Source organism: Mauremys reevesii, linkage group 6, assembly GCF_016161935.1.
Source record: "Mauremys reevesii isolate NIE-2019 linkage group 6, ASM1616193v1, whole genome shotgun sequence".
Taxonomy (NCBI): domain Eukaryota; kingdom Metazoa; phylum Chordata; order Testudines; family Geoemydidae; genus Mauremys; species Mauremys reevesii.
In genome coordinates, this window is record NC_052628.1 from 109643783 (window position 1) to 109660598 (window position 16816).

At 41.6% G+C, this 16816-nt stretch overlaps 1 protein-coding gene across 2 annotated transcripts in view; it reads right to left on the reverse strand.

Annotated features, from left to right (window-relative positions):
- Nucleotides 1-2190: 2190 nt before the first annotated feature.
- PLAA (phospholipase A2 activating protein) overlaps nucleotides 2191-16816 on the reverse strand; it is a 33155-nt gene continuing 18529 nt past the window's right edge. Inside the window, exons 9-14 of one of the 2 annotated variants that reach the window (XM_039543080.1) lie at nucleotides 16254-16473; nucleotides 14573-14641; nucleotides 13713-13787; nucleotides 12241-12342; nucleotides 8495-8659; nucleotides 2191-2923 (exon numbers count right to left, since the gene is read on the reverse strand). In XM_039543080.1, the coding sequence (XP_039399014.1) occupies nucleotides 2358-2923; nucleotides 8495-8659; nucleotides 12241-12342; nucleotides 13713-13787; nucleotides 14573-14641; nucleotides 16254-16473 (1197 nt within the window). In that variant the 3' untranslated portion in view covers nucleotides 2191-2357. The remainder of the gene's footprint in view (nucleotides 2924-8494; nucleotides 8660-12240; nucleotides 12343-13712; nucleotides 13788-14572; nucleotides 14642-16253; nucleotides 16474-16816) is intronic. The other variant, XM_039543081.1, reaches the window with a different exon arrangement.

Below are 16816 nucleotides of genomic sequence, written 5' to 3' on the forward strand. Positions count from 1 at the left end.
GTGCTGGGAACAGGCCACATCCACCTTGACTAAATTGGCCTTGTTAGCACTGACCCCCACTTGGTAAGGCAACTCCCATCTTTTCATGGTGCTGTATATTTATACCTGCCTACTGTATTTTCCCTCCATGCATCGGATGAAATGGGTTCTAGCCCACGAAAGCTTATGCCCAAATAAATTTGTTAGGCTCTAAGGTGCCACAAAGACTCCTCGTTGTCTCATAATACTTAGCTCTACATAACCCCTTTTCATTTTAACATCTCAGAGGATACCATTATCCCTATTTTACATACAGAGAAAGTGAGAGAGAGGTTAGGGCCCAGATCCTCAAAGGTATTTGAGCACCCAGCTCCTACTGAAATCATGGGCGCTAGGCACCTACATACCTGAAGGTCTGGACATAAGTGACTTTCCTAAGGTCTCTCATGAAGTCAGCTAGCAACTCACTGCTGCTGGACCCAAACCACCTGGGAGCACAGCTGCTGGAGAGGAAGAGGGTCCAGTGGTTAGGGCACTAGCCTAGGACTTAGGAGACCCGTGTTCGCTTTCATGCTCTACCACAGACTTCCTGAGAGCTTGGACAAGTCATATCTTCTCTGTACCCGAGTTTCCCAGCTGTAAAATAGGGATAACAGTGCCCTAATACCTTGTGGTGGTGTGAGGATAACTACATTAAAGACTGTGTGGCAATCAGAAAATGCTGTGATGGGGACCATATAAAATACCTAAAACAGACACCAGGGCTGTTTCTATAATCCTTATCCCTCTCCGTCTACCCAATTCTCCAAATGCTGTGCTCAGACAAGGAAGAGTCTGTCCTGAAGAGCTTAAAGTTTAAGATTTTCAAAAAGAGGTGGTGGGAGGCAACCAAATCCTATGGAAATTCAATGGTATCTGGGCACTTAACCTCTGAAGCTCTTTGAAAACCCCAGTTTAAGAAAGCTGTTCTTGCTCCCAGTGTGCCTTGAGGGCAATTTCTCAAGACAATTTCCTTTACGCAATGAAACAGTGAAAGGCTAATCTGTTGTCCATAACAGTGTTCTGATGCCTGGACAACCCCTCCCACTGTGACAGCCTCTCACGGATTTTGACCCAGGACAGATGAAACACAAAGGGAAGAGCCTAGGACAAAGATTTTCAGTAAAAGATTTTGTGCCAGGCTCCCAAACTCATTTAGGAATCTGAAAAATTCAGCAGAATGTTGAGGACCCAACATCTTCGGCTCAGTACCAGCATTTGAAGTGGCCAAGGAGCCTGCTTTGCAGACCTTATGAGTAGTGCTTCCCAGTCCTTGGAACAGAGAACTATGCAGGCAGGACAAGAAGCAGAGCCCAATTCCCCAGCCGTTTTTATTTTTAATTGCATCACTCCACCTTAAAGTCTGGGTATATCATTTGCTATTTTATACTGCACTCTTATAATGAATATAGCGTCTTTCATTCTGAAGGATTCCACAGAGCTTCACAAACTTCTGATCCTAGAAAGACATACTGCTGAACTTTATGCACAGGTAGTCAGTGGAGCTATTCCTGAGCACAGAATAGCTCCACTGCAAGCTACGAAGGCTTGCAATACATGCAAGCCTTCGTAGCATCAGGGATTTAAACTGTTACACAAACATAACATGAAGGTGGTCTCTCGTATCACCAAATCACTCACAGTGAGTAAGCTCCAATGTCACTTACAGACATTTGCTGCTCCAAAAGAGCTTCCTCCCTCACCTCACCGGGGTTAACGTGCTGCAGCTTTTAACCATGTACAGCAACACCACATTCAACAGTTTAAGGAAGTGAAGAAAACTACAAGGGAAATTTAAGTAGGCAGAATGCAATAATTAAAGTTAATCTCAGGATTCTGGCCAAGTTCAGACCTCAACTCTGACAAGTACCATCGAATCTTTAACAGTCACATTTGATCAGAATCTTAGTTTTGTGTCTGTTGGCAAACAGCACCAACAACAGGCACAATGCTTCCCAGCATCATGCTGAAGTACTATTTTCAGTGCTGATTCTAAAGAGACTGACACATACTGAATCAACGTTTCCTTGTTTTTTTCCTTCCTATGTTTTCCTTCCAAGTACTGACCTGATTTGACCCTGTTTAAGCTTGACAAATTTAATGAGCTCATCACTCAAGACAGTATAGTTCACACCAGCGTCTCAAGTATCCCAGACAGTAAAACATAATTTACAATCAGTGCAAAAGTTTTTATTAGGTTGTTCCACTCATGACAAGTTAGATCTTCATCAAATCTGTAATTCTCCCACAGTATTTTTTCAGTTATATTCAGTCATGTAAAATATGAAAAAAAAATTATTTCGCTACATACTCCTAGTTGCCCAAGTGCTAAAAAAAAGTTACAGCAGATTGAGGACAAACCTACAGCATTCACTTACTTTAGCTGTTTCTGATACAGAGGCATATTTTTTAATTTGAGAGTCAACTCCTAGAGACTTGGCTAATTGCACAGCATTTGTATCGTCACTGATTAGCGTCCCAAGAGCCACAAGCAGTCTAAAAATGGCTTCAAGGTCTTGAACAACTTCTATGACTGTGCTGATTACTGACAAACACTGAGCTTTTCCCTCAATGTTATTAACTTTATGTAACCAAACAGCATAGTTCAATGTCAATGTGGCCAGTGCGATGTGAATGTTCTTATTGCCGCCCAATTTCAGTTCTATTGCATATGACATTATTGTGTCCCTCTGTGACATCATGAGCCTCTGGCCTGCCTGGCTGACAAAACAATTGCAAAGAGTTCTAAGTGCCAGTAACTGGTTTGCCTGCTTTCCGTTACGACTCAGAAATTTTAGGAGATGGCTGCTGAATCGTATGCTATCCTTTTCACTGCAGAAATTCTCATTCACGCTGGGATGCCTGATAGACAATCGAAGAATGTCTAATGCTGGAAAAACAATATCTAAGAGACAAGAAAAATATTTTAATTCATTACATAGATATTGCATTGTTTGTAAGAACTCTGGAGAGCTTTCCTTATATGTGCAGATCTGTACTCCTGCTTTTAAAATGAGTACTATAAAAGGAACATGCAGAGAACAATTAAGATTCAGATAGACCCCAAGTGCCTAAACCACAAGTACTCAAAATATGCAGAAAGTCATATCAAAACCAAAATTGTGTACACAGCCTCAATTGTACAAAAAGTTTCAGATGTCTACCAGAGAAACTTTGCTGCATGCCAGATACAGTCATAGTGCTTCCAAGACACCTGTAAACTATCACGTACAAAGAATTCAGTCTGACAATATTGAGAAGACAGATACTTCACATGCAACACAGCTGTTTCACAGGTGTTAACTTTTTTCAATGTAGCCCACATCTAAATAGCAAGCATATCATGGGCACCTCCCATTCCAGATCTCATAATGTCTTTGTGACCACTACAGCAACTGTTTACATAGAAAAGGAAAATATTTAGTGTATTTTCAGCTGCCCACACTACGATATGTTTTTTATCCAATTTGGAAAAAAAAAATGGAAAGGATGCCATCAACTTGAAACCTAATCTGTATTTTTAAAGTAAGCTTAAAATATGAATAGTTTCAGGTACTACATCTGCCTTCTAGTTCACACACAAATATTTGTGGCTATAGAACCACTTAAACAAAAAACAAAAACAGCAAACACTGAACAAGGGAAACTGACACTACCAAAACAGGCTATATACAAATGGCAGACAAATATACAACTTTAAAAGGAGATCCCCGCCCCCCGGTAGGCTGTTAGGATAATCTTGGGAGTTATTTGTAACAGTTGGTGAAAGATTTCAGGCAGAAATGTGATTTTTAAGTTGGCACAGTCCCTTTCATTGTGCTGTGAGCTACTGATCTCCATTTTAAAATTTCCCCAAACCATCTATTCTGTTCCTTTTTCTCTCCTATACATGCTTTCCTGCCCCAAAATCTCCTCCTCTCCCCCAGACACTTCCCTGCACCCACACTCCCATGAACAAGATGTCTAATGTGCTATGAAGTCCAGGCAGTTAATTTCCTGGATATGCTGCCAGTTCCATCATCCCCTGTATTCGTCCCTCTCTGGTGGCTGACAGTTCCAGTCCCACTAATGGATCTTGTTCTTTTCCTTTTTAGCAGCAGGACTTTTTTACCATCAGCTGCATCTGGTCCTCCTCCTCACATGCAGCTGTTTTTACAGGCATCCAGGCTCTTTGGAATGAAGAGACTGTACACCCTAAAAGCACTAGAAACATGTAGGTGTCAGCACTGATCTCCCACATCTCTGCAGACTATAGTATAGTTAACTGCTATGTTTCACAACTATTATGAATGATTTACCTAACATAAAAAAATTCATATTAAATCTCTTAAATGTGATTTAATTGTTTAAAAAAAAGTTAGTTTTCTACTTAAAACATCACGTTAGCATTAGCTTGATATAAGGTTAATTTTAAATTCAGTTTCCTCTGAGTTCAGCATACACAGTGCACTCAATTGATTTACACAGGCTATAAATCTCAACCTGACTAAAGAGCCACTCTCCGCTATGGTGAGTGCCGCATTAGGGGGGTTGTGTTGTGAGCTGGTGCGGTGAATATCCGAGTGTCTGTCTGCTGTGCCCATTGTTTGATTGGTACTAGTTGCAGGCACTGTTTGACCATGTGGTTGTTTGTTTGAAAAGCGTGAATTGGGAGTGATTTGTTCCAGGTGGGCCTTGAGTGGTTGATTGGAGGGAAGGCTTTGAGCCAGGGCAACTGCTTTGAGCCAGCAGCCTTATAGAAAAGCAGCCAATTGGGAACCGAATGAGCTGTGAACAGAGGAGAAGCAAACAGAGGCAGTTTGCCTGGGGAGATTTCCCACAGAGTTTTTGCCTTTCAGGCTTCTATGAGCAGTAAATACAACATCTGAAGAGGCTCTTAGAAGGAAGACAATATGGATAGTGAGCGATCAGCTGTTGTGACCTGCAGAGGATGTGCCATGTTTGTCTTTCTCCCAGGAGGACAGAAATGACTTTGTCTGTACAAGTACAAGCTGGTCTCCATATTGGAAGAGAAGTTTAAAGGTCTACAGACCCAAGTATCAACCCTGTGTTGCATCAGAGATAATGATGACTTTCTGTATAGAAGTCAGTGTTTGATACTGCAGGCACAGCATGCTGAGGAATCTGAAAGGGCAGTGCAGAACGGGGAAGAAAATTGGCAGCATGTGACTTCCAGAAGAAGAAAAAGGAGAATCCACATACCCCCAATGCAGATAGAACTAAAAAACCATTTTCCGGCTCTCTGCACAGATACTATGGCAAAAAATGGTTTGGAAGAGTCATCTCAGGGAAGGGATCAGAAGAAGACCCCATCGACCAGATAGCATGGGTTGCATTGTCCTAGGGATGGGGAGTTCCACAACCACCATTCCCAAGAGGAAGAAACAGGTGGTGGTGATGGTTGGGGACTCCCTCCTAAGGGGGATGGAGTTATCAATCTTCCGTCCAGACCGGGAAACTCAAGAAGTGTGCTGCTTGCCCGGAGCTAGAATTCAGGATGTGACGGAGCGTCTGCCAAGACTGATCAAGTTCTCGGACCGCTACCCCTTCCCATTTCTCCACCCGGGTGTCAATGATATTGCCAAGAATGATCTTGAGCGGGTCATTTCAAACTATGTGGCTCTGAGAAGAAGGATAAAGGAGTTTGAGGCACAAGTCGTGTTCTCGTTCATCTTCCCCGTTGAAGGAAAAGGCCCAGGTAGGGATCATCGTATTGTGGAAGAAAATGCGTGGTTACGCAGGTGGTGTTGGAGAGAGGGCTTTGGATTCTTTGACCATGGAATGTTGTTCCAGGAAGAATTGCTAGGAAAAGATAGGATCCACCTAATGAAGAGCGGGAAGAACATCTTCACAGGCAGACTTGCTAATCTAGTGAGAAGAGCTTTAAACTAGGTTCACTAGGCGATGGAGACATAAGCCCTGAGGTAAGTGGGGATCCCGGGAGGAAACACAAGGAGGAGGGTGCAACGGGAGGCCTCCTGATTCACACTGAGAAAGTAGGGCAATTGGCTAGTTATCTTAGGTGCCTGTACACGAATGCAAGAAGCCTGGGAAACAAGCAGGAAGAACTGGAAGTTCTGGCACAGTTAAGGAACTATGATGTGATTGGAAGAACAGAGACTGGTGGAGTAACTCGCATGACTGGAGCACTGTTATGGATGGGTATAAACTGTTCAGGAAAGACAGACAAGGGAGAAAAAGGGGAGGAGTTGCACTGTATGTAAAGGAGCAGTATGATTGCTCAGAGCTCCAGTATGAATCTGGAGAAAAGCCTGTTGAGAATCTTTGGGTTAAGTTTAAAGGTGAAAGCAACAAGAGTGATGTCATGGTGGGTGTCTGTTATAGATCACCAAACAAGGAGGTGGAGGTAGACAAGGCTTTCTTCGGACAAGAAGTTTCCAGATCCCAGGCCCTGGTTCTCAAGGGGACTTCAATCACCCTGACATCTGCTGGGAGAGCAATACAGCAGTGCACAGATAATCCAGGAAGTTTTTGAAGAGAGTTGGGGGACAACTTCCTGGGGCAAGGGCTGGAGGCACCAACTAGGGGCCGTGCTACTCTTGACCTGCTGCTCATAAACAGGGAAGAATTGGTAAAGAAAGAAGAAGTGGGTGGCAACCTGGGCAGCAATGACCATGAGATGGTCGACTTCAGGATCCTGACAAAAGGAGGAAAGGAGAGCAGCAGAATACGGACCCTGGACTTCAGAAAAGCAGACTTGGACTCCTTCAGGGAACTGATGGGCAGGATCCCTGGGAGGCAAAAATGAGGGTGGGGGGGAAGGAGTCCAGGAGAGCTGGCTGTATTTTAAAGAAGCCTTATTAAGGGCACAGGAACAAACCCTCCCGATGTGCAGAAAGAATAGCAAAAATGGCGGGTGACCAGCTTGGCTTAACAGAAAAATCTTCGGTGAGCTTAAACACAAAAAGGAAGCTTATAAGAAGTGGAAACTTGGGACAGATGATGGGGGGGGGGAGGGAAGGAGTATAAAAATATTGCTAGAGAATGCAGGGGTGTAATCAGGAAGGCCAAAGCACAATTGGAATTGCAGCTACCAAGGGATGTGAAAGGTAACAAGAAGGGTTTCTACAGGTATGTTAGCAACAAGATGGTCAGGGAAAGTGTGGGACATTTGCTAAATGATGTGGAAAAAGCTGAAGTACTCAATGCTTTTTCTGCCTCGGTCTTCAGAGACAAGGTCATCTCCCAGACTGCTGCACTGGAAAGCACAGTATGGGGAGGAGGTGAGCAGCCCTCAGTGGTGAAAGAACAGGCTAAGGACTATTTAGAAAGCTAGACATGCACAAGTCCATGGGGCTGGATGCAACGCATCCGAGGGTGTTGAGGGAGTTGGCTGATGTGATTGCAGAGCCATTGGCCTTTATCTTTGAAAACTCGTGGCGATCGGGGGAGGTCCCGGACGACTGGAGAAAGACAAATATAGTGCCCATCTTTTAAAAAGGGAAGGAGAATCTGGGGAACTACAGACTGGTCAGCCTCACCTCAGTCCCCAGAAAAATCATGGAGCAGGTCCTCAAAGAATCCATTTTGAAGCACTTGGAAGAGAGGAAGGTGATCAGAAACAGTCAACATGGATTCACCAAGGGCAAGTCATGCCTGACCAACCTGATTGCCTTCTATGATGAGATAACTGGCTCTGTGGATATGGGGAAAGCAGTGGACATGATATACCTTGATTTTAGCAAAGCTTTTGATATGGTCTCCCACAGTATTCTTGCCAGCAAGTTAAAGTAGTATGGATTGGATGAATGGACTAAAAGGTGGACAGAAAGCTGGCTAGATCGTTGGGCTCAATGGGTAGTGATCAACAGCTTGATGTCTAGTTGGCAGCCAGTATCAAACGAAGTGCCCCAGGGGTCAGTCCTGGCTCCGGTTTTGTTCAACATCTTCATTAATGATCTGGATGATGGGATGGATTGCACCCTCAGCAAGTTCGTGGATGATACTAAGATGTGAGGAGAGGTAGATATGCTGGAGGGTAGAGATAGGGTCCAGAGTGACCTAAACAAATTGGAGGACTGGCCAAAAGAAATCTAATGAGGTTCAACATGGACAAGTGCAGAGTCCTGAATTAGGATGGAAGAATCCCATGCACTGCTACAGGCTGGGGACCGACTCAAATATTGGTACACCTAATCACTTCCAGTTGGGCAGTTTCAGCTTAGTCCAATGAGCTCCTGAGAAGATGCATTCAGTGCAGTTTTGGAGGTTTACAGAGTAGCTTTTGAACATCTGGGTTTAAACAATGGCAGAATGACATGCTTTTAAGTGAAACAATCGTGAAAACTTTGCATTATGGTGCCTTAAATTTAATTACTTCCCTTCCTCAAATAACTATGGATGAATATTTGGAGGGAACAGATACACTGTGGAGGAACAACTCAAAGGAAGGGATAGATGAAGAGGTGCTTCCCAATTATCTCCTGCCCATCCATATAATGTGTTTATTTCATACCTTCTGGCCAGCTAATGGCTTTCCACAAAGTTTGAAGTTGTTGTGCTGTTGGTGTTTCTAAAGAGGTATTACATGTTACAAAGAGTAACTTTTCTAGGAGTATCAAATCATCTTCAGTTAGCTTTTGTTCTTCAGGTGCGCTTCCATTAAGTTCCTTTAGTTTACCTGTGCAACCAAAAAAACCCCAAAAGGTTAGTCTGTGCCAGTAGATTTTCACCACCTGAAAAATACTTACAAAGCACTTTCCAGAGAATCTCAAAGCATTTTAGAAACATCGACCCCCACTATTTTCACAACTTTTGTTCTGTAGATTTTTGAACAGAAATGGTTATTTTGCTTGACTTCACAACCTTTCAAATTCAGTTTTTCACAAGTGGCTATTTTTCATGATCGTCATTTCCATGATCACCCAGCAAAGCTGAGGTACAATCCCAAAATCTGGATCCTTGATTCCCTGCTCTAGTCACAACATTCCATGATCCACATTATCTCTAGAAAACTCTTGTCCCAGAGAAGTCTGGACTTCCTAAGCTTAAGTTATAAAAATACATCAATAATATTAGTTCATATTTTATAATTTTGCATTTCTCATTAGGAGACTTAACATTACACACAAGAAAGTTCAAGAAAGAGCTGGTTACAGAAGTAACACTGTTGCTAATTTTCAAAAATAAATAAAGTGTTTTAAAATGGGGGGAGGGAGATTTTGAACTCACATCTATAAGATACTGAAATATGTCAGCTGAAGGTGGTAAAGGATCATATCACCACAAATTGGTTTTGAGTGTTTATAGCTGTTCCCCCCACTCCCTCCCTTACCTTTTGATTATCAGGGTAGCTAAGGTATGGGAAGGCTGGGTAATTCAAAGTTAAAATGAGTCAAGATGTGCTCAGAAATTATTGAAATCATCTTAATATGCATACTTGCTTGTTAAGTGCCAGGGAACATGTAATCACCTTATGATTCAAAAAGCCTTTGAAACTAAAATTAGTTTCAACTATGCTAATTTAAGGACAAAATGTTTATTATATATACTATATTCCAAAATTTTACAGTTTGCCACAAAGTTGATCCACTGATGCACATATGCCTAACCAAAGGTCACAAATTCCAGTTCTATAGAAAAGTACAAGCAGGAGTACCACTTCAATTCCTGCTACCCTTTCTTGTCAAATTAGTGGCAGATAATCAATGGGAAGTCCTGGAAGGACGGGTTGATGGTCTATCTTGAAAAAAAACCCTATATTAAATTTGTAGTTGGGGCTCTAGCCCCCCGAGTTCCATAATCTTATCATCTGAACAATTCACTCACACAGGGCTAGTAGGAAAAACTTTCCTGGGTGAGTGACATCAATGTTTGCAGAATCTAAGCTTTCATTTAAAATAAATAAATAAATAAATAAATAAATAATTCTGGCCCTTGTGAATGCAAATTTCAGTTCTCACAGCGATTACTAGAAACCCTATGGGCAGCAGTTAAAGGAGTAAAAATTAGTCAATTTCATTCTCCATCATATAGGGAAAAATCTAGGAGTAATAGCAGAGGCAGGACTGGAGCTATTTAGTAGAGAGAACTCCCCACAAACAAAGGCATGGGATTAGCAGAGACCACCACTATACTCAAGCAACCAGCAGCTTGTAGAGTTAGAGGAAGAATGTGTTCTCTTTACCATAGGCACGTGAAGTAGCGGTGTGGTGGGTACTGTAGTATCCCCAGGTTTTATGCAGGGCAGCTGGCCCCGCACCCCATTCCCCAGCCACTGGTTCCGTGCATAAAACTAGGGTTGTTTCCCATGCCTATGCCCTGCTCCTGGCCCTCTGCCTGCACTCTGCTCCCCAACCCCTCATCTCACCTGGGGCTCGGGTCCTGGCCGCCAGCCCCAACCCTACTCCCAGGCCTCCATGCCTGGGGCCCCGCACCCAGCCAGGGCTCTGCTCTTGGCCCCGCACAGGGGGTCCCAGCTGCCAGCCCTTGCCCAGGGCTCCGCTTCTGGCCCCACACCTCGGCCCCCTTATCCCATGCGGGTCCCCCGCTCCCAGAGGGACAACCCTGCTCCCAGCTTCGGGGGGGGGGGACAGGATTAAGGGGGCTGGCTTTCAGCACCCTCACTAATAAAAATGTTCCAGTGCCACTGCTCTCTACCCTCTAGCAGTCTGGGTTTGGAATTCACACTGATCAGATATTTTCTAGTACTGAGTATAAAATAGGGAACCCCAGGAGGTGGTCAAAGGACAGCACCCTGGTAGTAATCCCAGCACTCTTCATTTTCGAAACAGCTGGGGTAAGGTTATGGGCATTTGGCCCTAGACAGTGGGACCCTTCATTGTAGTTCAGTCCTCTGGCTATTGGATATTTGGTACATTTTCAAGCCCCATAAGGTGGCAAGATGGGGAGAGGGTGATAGTGAAATGATGAATAAATGTGGGTGGGAAGGAGAGATTTTACATTCATAAGCTCTTTAGGGTAGCACTAAGTCATCCCGTAAACGTGTATAGCACCTATCTCATTTTGAATTACTATTATATCAAGTATCGTTTTATAGAACTCCCTAGGTACAGAAAATACAGACAAAAAAAAAGATTTTGGGGACAGATGAGACACAGAAAACATAGGGAAGGAAACAGAACTAAATAGCAAATGATAAGGGGGGAGGGTCAAGGGAGAGTAAGAAAAGGAAAGTGACAGTGAAAACAAGCACTATGATCTACTGCAGCAAAGAGAAAGAGTGGAGTCAAGGCAGAAAAGGAAAAGTCTAACAAAAGCAAGGTTTTTCAGTGGAAAGTTTGTTCACTGTAAATTACAATTAAATACTATACACCAGTTGTTCTCAGCCAGGGGCCTGAGGGCCCACTGGGGGACCATGAGCACGTTTCAGAGGGTCCGCCAAGCAGGGCCAGTGTTAGACTCGCTGAAGCCCCACTGCATGGGGCTGAAGCCTGGAGCCCTGCCACCTGGGGCTGAAGCCAAACCCTGAGCAACTTAGCTTTGCGGGGCCCCTGTGGCATTGGGCCCCATGCAACTGCCCTGCTTGCTACTCCCTAATGCTGACACTGGCTTTTATATGCAGAAAACCAGTTGCTGTTGCACAGGTGAGCCGTGGAGTTTTTATAGCATGCTGGGGGGGCCTCAGAAAGAAAAGGGTTGAGAACCCCTGGTGTACACGACTGTTTTACTTCGTGTGTTACACACGATATCAGGCTAGATGAGTATAATGTCCCTTTTGGACTTGGTCTAGGAAAGTGCAGGGGACATGACTGTGTAACACAGCACGGAGGACATGACTATCCGGGATATTGGGTAAATTTATCAAGCCCTGGCTATACATTCAAAATCAAAGGATGTCTTCCTGAAGCCAGCAAGGGCTGGGAGCACTGTGGAGTTTTATCGCAACAGGGGGAGCAAGACTTATATCACTCAGAATCACGAATTCAGTGAGCAAAATCCCCAAAAAGAGCAAGAATAGGCATGCAAGGCTTGTATTACAGGGAGAACAAAGTAGATATTTTATATAAAAGAAAAATTAGTCCCTTGTGAAATTTAGCCTGGACTCCCAATCCCCCACAGTCTGGATTTTCAAATACCCTTCCATATTGCAGGTCTGTCTGGAGCTGTGACTGAAAGATATCAATTGTACATGACTAGAAGGTCGGAGATGTGGTAAAAAGTAATGTAGCTTCTTGGAGGGGTTGAGAAAGAGTGGATAATTAGTTTAACCAAAATTAGATTTAGGAATAAAAAACTCACCCAATATTTGTGTGGGGTTGGCCTGGTCAAAAGTGACAGCTTCCTTCTTTGGAAAATAAATATTTTCAGCTTTAGCATCGGTTGCTTGATAAGCACCTCTTCCTACACAAGGTAAAGATATTAGAAATTCAACAGAATAGTGTTTGATAACAAGTAGTAACTTCCTTTCAGAAAGTTAAACTTGCTGGCTATATATTTCTATATGTGTTGCTCCTGAAATTTGTCACTAGTTATGCCACTAGTACTTACAATAGTTACAAAACCAAAAGGCCATAATTATAAACAGAATTCATTCATAATTGGATTTTTTCCAAATGCTTTCCTACATAATAGCAAGTGCATAACTAGGATTTCATTGTAATCCAAACAAATATCATTCAGTTCACAATCTTTTCATTGATTCAAATATTCCAAGATCAGAAGGGACAATTGTGAACATCTAGTCTGACTTCCTATGTAACACTAGACACATATCTCCCCCAAAATAATACTTAGAATTGGAGAGTAGATATCATATTTGACACACAAGTATGGACAATCCAAATTTTAATCCACAAAAAACCCTTTATCTTCACTGTGTCATTTTCACAATAAAGAGGCAAATGATTTAGGTGGTCTGCCTGGGCTACACCTACATTATTTGAAATTGAAGTTTGAGAGATTTCTTTGGAAAGGCAATTTCCTCTATCTTAGCAATGAATTATCAGATTTTACCTATTACCTGTGATCAATTTGCTAGAATTACATCTGAAAAGAATAAACTCAATTAAGTAGAATTCACTTAGCTATTTAAAACTGAATATACACCTCTACCCCGCTATAACACGACCCAATATAACACAGGTTTGCATATAGCGTGGTAGCAGCAGGGCTCGCTGGCAATTTAAAGAGCCCAGGACCCTTTAAATCACCGCTGGAGCCCTGCCGCTGCTACCCTGGGGCTGCGGCAGCGGGGCTCCGCCGGCGATTTAAAGGGCTTGTGGCTCCTCGCGGCTGGAGCTCCTGGCTCTTTAAATCACCACTGCAGCCCTGCCACCGCTACCCTGATATAACGGCGTTTCACCTATAACACGGTAGGGACTTTTGGCTCCCCACGACCACGTTATATCGGGGTAGAGGTGTACCAATTTCTCTGGCTGGTACTACTCAGACCATCTGTATGAGCTGAAACCTATTTAACATACTAATAGAGTCACCCTTATATTCCTTTAAGGGCAGATTAAATACCACATACTTTGATGTTTCACTGCACGATTCCCACTGGAGCACAGAATAGAGATATACAAAAGATGAAAAGTTTCTTCCATTTTTCCAATCATTTCAGAGGGTGAACAGGCTTCCTTTTACTACAGTTCTGAAACCAACTGAATTTAATATAAAAATCTCATCTCAAGCAGAATCTTATAGTGTTAAAAGAGAAACTGAAGTGAAAGATTTGTAATGCTTATTTATTTGCAAGATGAAGCCCTTACCAGTAAATGGATCAACTACTCCACTCAAAGGAGCTACCACATTTGATGCAGAACCAGGGACATAGCGACCAGCACCTAAAAGATGGCAATTGAGGGATTACATTAATGTATACCACAGTAAGGCAAGTAAAAAGATAACCAGGTTTTTCTGCTATTGATGAAATTATATCACACAGTCACAATATCCGTATACCCCTTAAAGTAAAAAGGTTATTTTTAATTAAATAAAAGTTATCCTCAGCATTTCACACAGTTTGAGGATTGTGCTACACTGTGGTATGTTAGCTATGTCCTGTTTTTTCTAGCACAAAACTAGAAATTAAAAAATACAAGCCAAACTGATCTCTCTCGAGTGCCAAGTGATTGTCTTATCCCCACACCAACAGTTGTGGTCACGATCCTGCTAATTTGAAAGTGTTCTATGCTCTTACATTAAGACAGTTTTCACTCAGATAAAACCAGAGTAGTAAGAAGATACTAACGTGTAAAATTCTACAGAAAAAACCAAACCCCTAGTTGGCCAAGTGACTTAACAAAAGTTTAGCAAATATGAGGGTTAAGCACCTTGTTTCCTCTGCAGCTGGAGTGGTGGTACACTGTAGAGGACAAACTGAACTGTGTGAGGTAGAAGAGGGAGCCTCATATCACTTCTCCTCACAGTGGATTATCACAGCAGAGGAGTCAGTCTGGTCAATCTGAGTCAAGAGGAGTCAATCTGATCAAGATTGTGGCCCCCCAAAATAAAGGGATGGGTGGAAACTTAGTGCTCTTTGTTGGCCATTGGTTGGGCCTGAACATGATAAAAACCCACCTTTTGATGCCTGCCAGAGGCATTAGAACAAAATCAAGTTATGTAATACCTGTAAATGGATCTGGTGCAGGTACAGCATTGGTCCCAGATGAAGAGCCCGGAACATAGCGACCACTGCCTGTGAAGTAGTAAGAAAAGGAAAGCCAGTTAATTTTCTTATGTTGATAATAACTTCTACTGAAACCCATTAGTCTCTGCACTGGTCACTCCTCAGGTAGCAAAGTGGCTCAAAATGAGGCTGAATGCAGTTCGTACCTGGGGCGATAAAGATGTTTTGCAGGGTTTTTTTTTGTTTTGTTTCTAAATAAAGTTATACATACACATGTCATACATATACGCACACTTTCTAGTCATCTAGCCAAGCCAACTGAGCACTTGTTTTTTTTATTTAAAAAAGGTATATATTCCTACATATTTGTTGTGACTGTCAGACTCCTAGCAAGTTGCCGAATCAACCATCTATGTTGCAAAATTAAGGCACTTTTGGGTTAAAATCATTCCACTTACATTGCAAATCTGGTAAGTCTCAATCTATCTCCAAAAGGAAGATACTGTTAAAAGTCTTGCATACAAAATTATGTCTGTTCACTGAGCTTGACTACGGTCAACAAGTCAGCTCCACGTATTTAAAAAAAAAGACAATGTTAAAAATGTATTTTATTTTTTAAATAAAATGTAAGAAAGTGTCCTTGCTACTACCACCACGTATGTAGTTTATTTTTTGTTCTTCAATGGGATTGGAAAATGCACATACTAGTCTATCCTATTTACTTTCTTGCACCTTGTTCATTACCATCTGAGCACTTTCTAGACTTTCAAAAGACAAACTAGGTGAGGTAATGTCTTTTATTAGACTAACCTCTTTTGGTGAGAGAAGCTTTAGTGCTTACAAAGAGCTTTTCTTCAGGTCTAAGTAAACAAAACACTAATATCTATCAAGTGGGGTTCCTCTCCCATCTTCCCCAAGGAATTAATTGTAGGTGTATGTTCTTATTAGTTATTTCAATAGTTCATAATCAGTTGCATTTGATTTTCATAAACTAGCAAAATGCTGAAGTAGCACATTGCAGGGTAATGTTTCAATCTCAATAGAACTTGTAACTGAAATATAAAAGTCAAAGTATTTCTATTCAGACTTCTTTTTTTTTTAAAGCACTAAGCAAAAAAAAAATAAAAAATAAAAATAATTTGTACTAAGATTCCCGAGAGCTTTTTAATTTAAGGTAAAAAAAAAATATATATATATATATATATATATATATATGTTATGCACTTTGTAAAGCTTTGTTCCTATTACTGATTATAAAAAGAAAATTGAAGAGTAAGTGACTATTTTTTTGTTGAAGATACAGTTTAACAAAAAATGCAAACCCAACACAGCAGTTAAATTAGTAACAATTAAACAAAACATAGTGGAAGTCAATTCAAGTCAATCAGAAGCTAGATCAGGCAAAGCCCCACAGTAAATCAGTGTCTTGCTATACAAGTATTGGAAATTGAATTTGGAAGCTTAGTGGGATCATATTTGCATGGTAATATACAGAATGCTTTACCAGCATTCTGCTAAACTGATGTCCCATATTTGTGAATGTGCCAACTATATAAAAATATGTTGTATGCTGCAGACAGAAAAGAACAGGCACCTTACAGTTTGCAGTTTTAATTCAGAAAGATATTAACATTTGAGATCTTAAAGTGTGCACCAGTGATAGTTAATTTTTTTCCTTTACCTGTAAAGGGATCTGAAAATCCAGTGTCTGTATTCCCCAGCATTTGCCCTTTGGTGTTGTCTATAATAAACTTGGCCACCTGATCCAGAAACATGGCATTTAAATCATTCTTCTGCAGGAAATTGTATGCAGTCAGCCATGGATCATCACTGATGTTATATGGCAATTTGTAGGAAGGCCCATTTTCATTCACATCAATAGTGAAAACATAATCATATTCCTTTAAGTGGAAGTAAAAATGGAAATAAGTCAAAGGGGTGTCATCACATATTTATCTACAGACACATCAAATGTGGACTGTAAGAACAGTACAGGCAAATGATGCTAGACTAAGATTTCTGATTTTGAGAACATGAATATCCTTGTTATCAGATTTCATTAAACTGTAAAATATAGTACTCTCCTATGCTGGCTGCTTGTCTAAATATTTTATTTTAGAAAATATTGGACACAGTTAAAAAACAAGTGTGGGCTAGATTAGCAAGTTTTACCATGAATGGAAGTGATGGTTTCCCTTAGAGTGCAGAAATGTTCCTTTTGAAAGGGGCAAAGAATAGGAAAAC